At 48.1% G+C, this 8,708-nt stretch overlaps 1 protein-coding gene across 3 annotated transcripts in view; it reads left to right on the forward strand.

Annotated features, from left to right (window-relative positions):
* Positions 1 to 8,496, forward strand: part of LOC112219891 (WD repeat-containing protein 7) — a 352,753-nt gene extending 344,257 nt beyond the window's left edge. For all 3 annotated transcript variants that reach the window (XM_042302729.1, XM_042302730.1, XM_042302731.1), the window contains 2 exons: positions 5,773 to 5,877; positions 7,995 to 8,496. In XM_042302729.1, coding sequence (XP_042158663.1) covers positions 5,773 to 5,877; positions 7,995 to 8,198 — 309 coding nt within the window. In that variant the 3' untranslated portion in view covers positions 8,199 to 8,496. The remainder of the gene's footprint in view (positions 1 to 5,772; positions 5,878 to 7,994) is intronic.
* The last annotated feature ends 212 nt before the right edge of the window (positions 8,497 to 8,708 follow it).

The raw sequence follows: 8,708 nt of genomic DNA on the forward strand, positions 1-8,708 counted from the left end.
TATGGGAACAGTATTTAGAGAGAGATTATAGGAACAGTATTTAGAGAGAGATTATAGGAACAGTATTTAGAGAGAGATTATAGTAACAGTATTTAGAGATTATAGGAACAGTATTTAGAGAGATTATAGGAACAGTATTTAGAGAGATTATAGTAATAGTATTTAGAGAGAGATTATAGTAACAGTATTTAGAGAGAGATTATAGTAATAGTATTTAGAGATTATAGTAATAGTATTTAGAGATTATAGTAACAGTATTTAGAGATTATAGTAACAGTATTTAGAGAGATTATAGGAACAGTATTTAGAGAGAGATTATAGTAATAGTATTTAGAGATTATAGTAACAGTATTTAGAGATTATAGTAACAGTATTTAGAGAGAGATTATAGTAACATTACACCATAAAGTGCCTCATCACTTTACTTACAAGGAAACTGCGCTATTTTAGTCAATGACGTGTCCCTGTGCACACTCCGTCATTTAAAGCAACCAATTACAAGCGGCAAGGAATTTGTTTCAATCTGATTTGTACTCTGGGTCTGCTGTGATGTAGCTGTAGACTCTTACTATTGTGTGTTCATGGAAGGTAAAATACAGATTTTTGTTTTGTTTTGGGGGGTGGGGTGGGGGGCCCTGAAGTGTCATGGTGACAGGGAGTAAATCCCTCCTCTCCCAGATGGAGATTAGCCCTCTACCTGGGGAGAACCCCTGACTCTTGTCCTCTCCTAGTCTCAGAGAGCTGGTCATGCTGCTCCCAAAGCCCCTCACTCTCTTCATCACAGGGGCCCAGGCTGTGCTAGTGGCTGAACTGAAGAGGTGTTATGTGGTGGCTGAAAAGATTTGTGTCTGTACACAGCTTAACTCCACCACAGCTTGACTCCATCAGCCCCAGCTGATAGCCCTGGAGAGGAGAGGGGAGATGGATAGATGGGAGGGGGAAATAAGAGGAGAGGGGGGAGGCGACAGAGGAGAGGGTAGAGGCGACAGAGGAGAGGGTAGAGGGGACAGAGGAGAGGGTAGAGGGGACAGAGGAGAGGGTAGAGGGGACAGAGGAGAGGGTAGAGGCGATAGAGGAGAGGGGATAGAGGAGAGGGTGGGGGCAATAGATTAGAGGGGATAGGGTAGAGGGGACAGAGGAGAGGGGATAGAGGAGAGGGTGGGGGCAATAGAGGAGAGGGTAGAGGGGATTGAGAGTGTGGGGATAGAGGAGAGGGGATAGAGGAGAGGGTAGAGGGGATAGAGGAGTGGGTAGAGGGGATAGAGGAGAGGGTAGAGGGAAAGGGGGATACCTAGTCAGTTGTACTACTGAATGCGTTCAACTGAAATGTGTCTTCAGCATTTAACCCAACCCATCTGAATCAGAGAGGTGCAGGGGGGGGGCTGCCTTAATCGGCGCCCGGGGAACAGTGGGTTAACTGCCTTGCTCAGGGGCAGAACGACAGATGTGTACCGAGTCAGCTCGGGGATTCAAGCCAACAACCTTTCGGTTACTGACCCAATGCTCCTACCCACCGAGAGGAGAGGAGAGGTGTCCCACTTTCTGGTCTGCTGTGCTGTGTGCTGCTGTTGCTGGTGTCTGTCGCTCTGTTAAGACCTGATTCTAGATCAGCAGATAAGACACCTGGTCTATTGTAACCTATTGGCTGGTGAAGTGGTCACCTCCTGCAGTGAGCTGTGAACCCAGAGCAGTGGTTGACTAGAGTTGCACAATTCCACAGAATTCCTAGTCTCAGCGGCCAAGATGGTGGAACAGGCAACAAAATTCCCAAGTTTTCCAGAAATTCAGGTGCGTGGAACATTCCCAGAAGGGGGGGGGGGGTACAGCAGTTCATTCATAAAGTATTCAGACCCCTTGAGTTTTTCCACATTTTGTTACGTTACAGCCTTATTCTAAAATTGATTAAACCATTTCTGACCACATCAATCTGTACACATTACCCCCATAATGACATCACAATACCCCATAATGACATCACAATACCCCATAATGACATCACAATACCCCATAATGACATCACAATACCCCATAATGACAAATCGAAAACAGGTTTTTAGACATTTTAGCAAATTTATTTGAAATAAAAGACATATCTTGTTTACATAAGTATTCAGACCCTTTGCGATGAGACTCTAAATTGAGCTCAGGTTCATCCTGTTTCCATTGATCATCCTTGAGATGTTTCTACAACTTGATTGAAGTCCACCTGTGCTAAATTCAATTGATTGGACATGATTTGGAAAGGCACACACCTGTCTATATAAGGTCCCACAGTTGACAGAGCATGTCAGAGCAAAAACCAAGCCATGAGGTCGAAGGAATTGTCCGTAGACCTCCGAGACAGGATTGTATCGAGGCAAAGAGCTGGGGAAGCATTGACAGTCCCCAAGAACACAGTGGCCTCCATCATTCTTCAATGGAAGAAGTTTGGAACCACCAAGACTTCCTAGAGCTGGCCACCCGGTCCAAACTGAGCAATCGGGGGAGATGGGCCTTGATCAGGGAAGTGACAAAGAAACTGATGGTCACTCTGACAGAGCTCCAGAGTTCCTCTGTGGAGATGGGAGAACCTTCCAGAAGGACAACCATCTCTGCAGCACACCTCCAGTTATATTGAGGAGTGTAACCCGGCCCTGGTTAAAGACTTATGTTATTTTCTTACCAGTTTTGATGCCACTCATCTTGCCAGTATAATTGTCTTGTGTTTTACCCCCTACACCACTTTCAATAACTTTGTAGAACAGTCCTGAATGCCAAACTGAATCAAATGTTTTTTTGGAAGCCAATTTTACATTGTATACCTTATTTTGGTGAATATGATCGGTCGTGCGATGTTTTGGTATAAATCACATTTTTAAGGAAGTTTTAAAACTCATTTATAATACTATATAAAACCTTCCTCAGGTTCACACAAATGTAATTGTTTGGGTCAAAGTTGTCTCCGTTCTTAAAGATTGGATGCTATGAGTCCTTGATTCCAGATGTCAGGGAAATAACCTCAGGATCAAATGAAACCGTTTTAATATAGCCAACATACAATTTTGCGCTAGTGAGTTTGAGCATCTCATTGAGGATGCCATGAGGCTTTTTTAAATTTGCCAGTTTCTTATAGAGCTCCTGGTCAGTAATAGTTTAGTTTCTTCTAGAGCTCCTTTAATAGTTTAGTTTCTTCTAGAGCCTGGTTGAGTTTAGTTTCTTATAGAGCTCCTGGTCAGTAATAGTTTAGTTTCTTTTCTTATAGAGATCCTGGTCAGTAATAGTTTAGTTTCTTATAGAGCTCCTGGTCAGTAATAGTTTAGTTTCTTATAGAGCTCCTGGTCAGTAATAGTTTAGTTTCTTATAGAGCTCCTGGTCAGTAATATGGAGTCTGATGGATTTTAATTGTCCTTTATAGTCCTTTCTGTCTCTGTCTGTCTCTCTCTCTCTCTCTGTCTCTCATCTTTTTCTAATCCATGAAACGTCTCATGAATTTGACATTGTTCTGCATTTGCATCAAGTAGAACGGTGTGTTTTAATATGGGTCCATGTGTCACCATTTTGTTTCCCTATTTCCTCTAGTTTAGATTTTTTTAATAAATCAAATGTTTTTCCGATTTTGCCAGAAGTTGTTTGTGTTTATGGTCTCCTCAATTAGTGTCAGCTGCTTGCTGTTGTGGTGTGCCTTTACCTCTCCCTCCCTCTCTCTTTCTCCCTCCCTCTTTCTCCCTCCCTCTTCCTCCTTCCCTCTCTCTTCCTCCCTCCCTCCCTCTCTCTTCCTCCCTCTCTCTCTTCCTCCCTCTCTCTCTCTTCCTCTCTCCCTCTCTCTTTCTCTCTCCCTCTCTCTTCCTCCCTCCCTTTATCTTCCTCCCTCCCTCCCTCTCTCTTCCTCCCTCCCTCTCTCTTCCTCCCTCCCTCCCTCTCTCTTCCTCCCTCACTCTCTCTTCCTCCCTCACTCTTTCTCCATCTCTCTTCCTCCCTCACACTCTCTCTCCATCACTCTTCCTCCCTCCCCTTCTTCCTCCTCCCTCCCTCTCTCTTCCTCCCTCCCTCTCTTCCTCCCTCACTCTCTCTTCCTCCCTCACTCTTTCTCCATCTCTCTTCCTCCCTCACACTCTCTCTCCATCACTCTTCCTCCCTCCCTCCCTCTCTCTTCCTCCCTCACTCTCTCTTCCTCCATCTCTCTTCCTCCCTCCCTCCATCTCTCTTCCTCCCTCACTCTCTCTTCCTCCCTCACTCTCTCTCCATCACTCTTCCTCCCTCACTCTTTCTCCATCTCTCTTCCTCCCTCACTCTCTCTCCCTCTCTCTTCCTCCCTCTCTCTCTCTCCCTCCCTCTCTCTCTTTCTGTGTTTATCTCTCTCTCTCTCAGTTCAAAGGTCTTTATTGTCATGGGAAACATATGTTTACATTACCAAGGCAAATGGAATAGACAATAATCAAAAGAGGAAATAAACAAGATATAAATTAGTGAACATTACACTCACCAAACTTGTAAAAGAATGTAGACATTTTAAATGTTATATTATTGTCTATGTTGTACCAATGTGGTTGAAGTCACAGATATGGGAGTTTAAGTTTTATGTTTGATTTGTTTTCACATTCTTTGTGGGTCTGTGGGAAATATGTCTCTAATATGGTAATACATTTCTGTCTCACTTTCGCTCGCTCTCTCATCTCTCTCTGTCTCTCTCTGTCTCTGTCTCTCTGTCAATTCAATTCAATTCAAGGGCTTTATTGGCATGGGAAACATGTGTTAACATTGCCAAAGCAAGTGAGGTAGATAATATATAAAGTGAATATATAAAGTGAAATAAACAATAAAAATTAACAGTAAACATCACACATACAGAAGTTTCAAAACAAAGACATTACAAATGTCATATATATATATATACAGTGTTTTAACAATGTACAAATGGTAAAGGACACAAGATAAAATAAATAAGCATAGATATGGGTTGTATTTACAATGGTGTTTGTTCCTCACTGGTTGCCCTTTTCTTGTGGCAACAGGTCACACATCTTGCTGCTGTGATGGCACACTGTGGAATTTCACCCAGTAGATATGGGAGTTTTTCAAAATTGGATTTGTTTTCGAATTCTTTGTGGATCTGTGTAATCTGAGGGAAACATGTGTCTCTAATATGGTCATACATTGGGCAGGAGGTTAGGAAGTGCAGCTCAGTTTCCACCTCATTTTGTGGGCAGTGAGCACATAGCCTGTCTTCTCTTGAGAGCCATGTCTGCCTATGGCGGCCTTTCTCAATAGCAAGGCTATGCTCACTGAGTCTGTACATAGTCAAAGCTTTCCTTAATTTTGGGTCAGTCACAGTGGTCAGGTATTCTGCCACTGTGTACTCTCTGTGTAGGGCCAAATAGCATTCTAGTTTGCTCTGTTTTTTTGTTAATTCTTAATTCTTTGTTAATTCTTAATTCTGTCTCTCTCTGTCTCTGTCTCTTCCTCTCTTCCTCTCTCTTCCTCCCTCCCTCACTCTCTCTTCCTCCCTCACTCTCTCTTCCTCCCTCACTCTCTCTTCCTCCCTCACTCTCTCTTCCTCCCTCACTCTCTCTTCCTCCCTCCCTCTCTCTTTCTCCCCCCCTCTCTCTCCATCACTCTTCCTCCCTCCCTCACTCTCTCTTCCTCCCTCACTCTCTCTCCATCTCTCTTTCTCCCCCCCTCTCTCTCCATCACTCTTCCTCCGTCCCTCTCTCTTCCTCCATCCCTCTCTCTCTTTCTGTGTTTCTCTCTCTCTCTCCCTCTCTGCCTCTCTCTCTTCCTCTCTCTCTCTCTCAGAACATCCATGGTCATAAGGGTCCTATCACAGCGGTGTCGTTTGCTCCTGACGGGAGGTACCTGGCCACCTACTCTAACGCGGACAGCCACATCTCCTTCTGGCAGGTTTGTACTCATACACACACCACACACAAACATGCACACTCACACAGGCACACACACTCACTGTTCCTAGAAGATAGCTGATATTGCATAGTGGAGGGAAGCATGGAGCTTTAATGGCCCCCAGTGAGAGGTAGTCTAGTCCTGCTCCAGCCTGTCCTGTCTCCTGTCCTGTCTCCTGGCCTGCCAGCACACACACCACATCCCAGCCCGGCTGTCTCCTGTCCTGTTCCCAGCAGCAGTAGCACAGAGGAGAGGAGGGACTGTAAAACCCCTGACGCTGCCAAGTCTCTGCCCCCTATCACTAATGACCTTACTGTAAATGTAAACCACAGGTCTGTGCCTTCCTGCGGGAAGCACAGCTAGCCGGCTACATTGGTAATGTGCTAGGAGACGGTCTGGAGTTGTCTCCTAGACACTCTGCCAGCCTGGGGTTTAGGTCTGGGTCTCTCTCTCCTAGACCCTCTGCCAGCCTGGGGTTTAGGTCTGGGTCTCTCTCTCCTAGACCCTCTGCCAGACTGGGGTTTAGGTCTGGGTCTCTCTCCTAGACACTCTGCCAGCCTGGGGTTTAGGTCTGGGTCTCTCTCCTAGACACTCTGCCAGCCTGGGGTTTAGGTCTGGGGGGTCTCTCTCCTAGACACTCTGCCAGCCTGGGGTTTAGGTCTGGGTCTCTCTCTCCTAGACACTCTGCCAGCCTGGGGTTTAGGTCTGGGTCTCTCTCTCCTAGACACTCTGCCAGCCTGGGGTTTAGGTCTGGGTCTCCAGCCTCTCTCCTAGACACTCTGCCAGCCTGGGGTTTAGGTCTGGGACTCTCTCTCTCTCCTAGACACTCTGCCAGCCTGGGGTTTAGGTCTGGGTCTCTCTCTCCTAGACACTCTGCCAGCCTGGGGTTTAGGGGGTTCTGCCAGCCTGGGGTTTAGGTCTGGGGTGCCAGCCTGGGGTTTAGGTCTCTCTCTCTCCTAGACACTGCCAGAGAGGTCTGGGTCTCTCTCTCCTAAACTCTCCAAGGCCCTGAGAACCCTAAACTCCTCCAAGGCCCTGAGAACCCTAAACTCCTCCAAGGCCCTGAGAAAACTCCTCCAAGGCCCTGAGAACCCTAAACTCCTCCAAGGCCCTGAGAACCTAAACTCCTCCAAGGCCCTGAGAACCCTAAACTCCTCCAAGGCCCTGAGAACCCTAAAGTCCTCCAAGGCCCTGAGAACCCTAGGCCCTGAGAACCCTAGAAGTCCTCCAAGGCCCTGAGAACCCTAAAGTCCTCCAAGGCCCTGAGAACCCTCCAAAGTCCTCCAAGGCCCTGAGAACCCTAAAGTCCTCCAAGGCCCTGAGAACCCTAAAGTCCTCCAAGGCCCTGAGAACCCTAAAGTCCTCCAAGGCCCTGAGAACCCTAAAGTCCTCCAAGGCCCTGAGAACCCTAAAGTCCTCCAGGGCCCTGAGAACCCTAAAGTCCTCCAAGAACCCTAAAGTCCTCCAGGGCCCCGAGAACCCTAAAGTCCTCCAGGGCCCCGAGAACCCTAAAGTCCTCCAGGGCCCCGAGAACCCTCCAGGGCCCCGAGAAAAGTCCTCCAGGGCCCCGAGAACCCTAAAGTCCTCCAGGGCCCCGAGAACCCTAAAGTCCTCCAGGGCCCCGAGAACCCTAAAGTCCTCCAGGGCCCCGAGAACCCTAAAGTCCTCCAGGGCCCCGAGAACCCGAGAAAGTCCTCCAAGGCCCTGAGAACCCTAAACTCCTCCAAGGCCCTGAGAACCCTAAACTCCTCCAAGGCCCCGAGAACCCTAAAGTCCTCCAGGGCCCCGAGAACCCTAAAGTCCTCCAGGGCCCCGAGAACCCTAAAGTCCTCCAGGGCCCCGAGAACCCTAAAGTCCTCCAGGGCCCCGAGAACCCTAAACTCCTCCAGGGCCCCGAGAACCCTAAACTCCTCCAGGGCCCCGAGAACCGTAAACTCCTCCAGGGCCCCGAGAACCCTAAAGTCCTCTCGGGCCGTGAGAACCCTAAACTCCTTCGGCTGATCAAGTAAATAGAGGAATTCTGTTCTCTCCTAGAAAATGGATAAAACAGATTTAATAAATAAAATATTAAAATCATTTTTTTCCCCCTTTTTGTTCTTGCTTCCTCCTCTCTCCAGATGAATACGTCTCTGCTGGGCAGTATTGGCATGCTGAACTCTACCCCTCAGCTGAAGTGCATCAAGACCTACCAGGTCCCCCCGGTACAGCCTGCCTCTCCTGGCTCTCAGAATGCCCTGAAGCTGGCCCGCCTCATCTGGACCTCTAACCGGAACGTCATCCTCATGGCCCACGACGGCAAGGAGCACCGCTTCATGGTCTGAGGCGGGTCAGGGGACGAGGTCACTGGGGGTTAGAGGTTAAATGGTCACCACCAAGAGGGAGTGTGGGGGGGGGCCAACTAACTCACCACAACCAGGAAGTGATTGAGATGAGAAGGCTTTGCATCAATCGTTTACATTGATTACTATTACTGCTGTTTCATGTTCCTGTTGTTTACACAGTTTATTTCCTCCACTTGATCTAATTTGTTGTTGTTCCTCCCCAGATGTTTCCTTTCCTCTGTTATTTAAAGTGAAACACCGCTAGTGTTGCTGTCTGGTCTTTACAAATCCACCAGGAGGGAGGGAGGGAGGGAGGGAGGGGGGTCAACCAGGGGGGTCAACCAGGAGGGAGGGGGGGGGGGTCAACCAGGAGGGAGGGAGGGAGGGAGGGGGGTCAACCAGGGGAGGGAGGGGGTCAACCAGGAGGAGGGGGGGTCAACCAGGAGGACCAGGAGGGGGGGGGTCAACCAGGAGGGAGGGAGGGAGGGGGGGAGGGGGTCAACCAGGAGG

The sequence above is a fragment of the Oncorhynchus tshawytscha genome, linkage group LG20 (genome assembly GCF_018296145.1).
Source record: "Oncorhynchus tshawytscha isolate Ot180627B linkage group LG20, Otsh_v2.0, whole genome shotgun sequence".
Classification (NCBI taxonomy): Eukaryota; Metazoa; Chordata; class Actinopteri; order Salmoniformes; family Salmonidae; genus Oncorhynchus; species Oncorhynchus tshawytscha.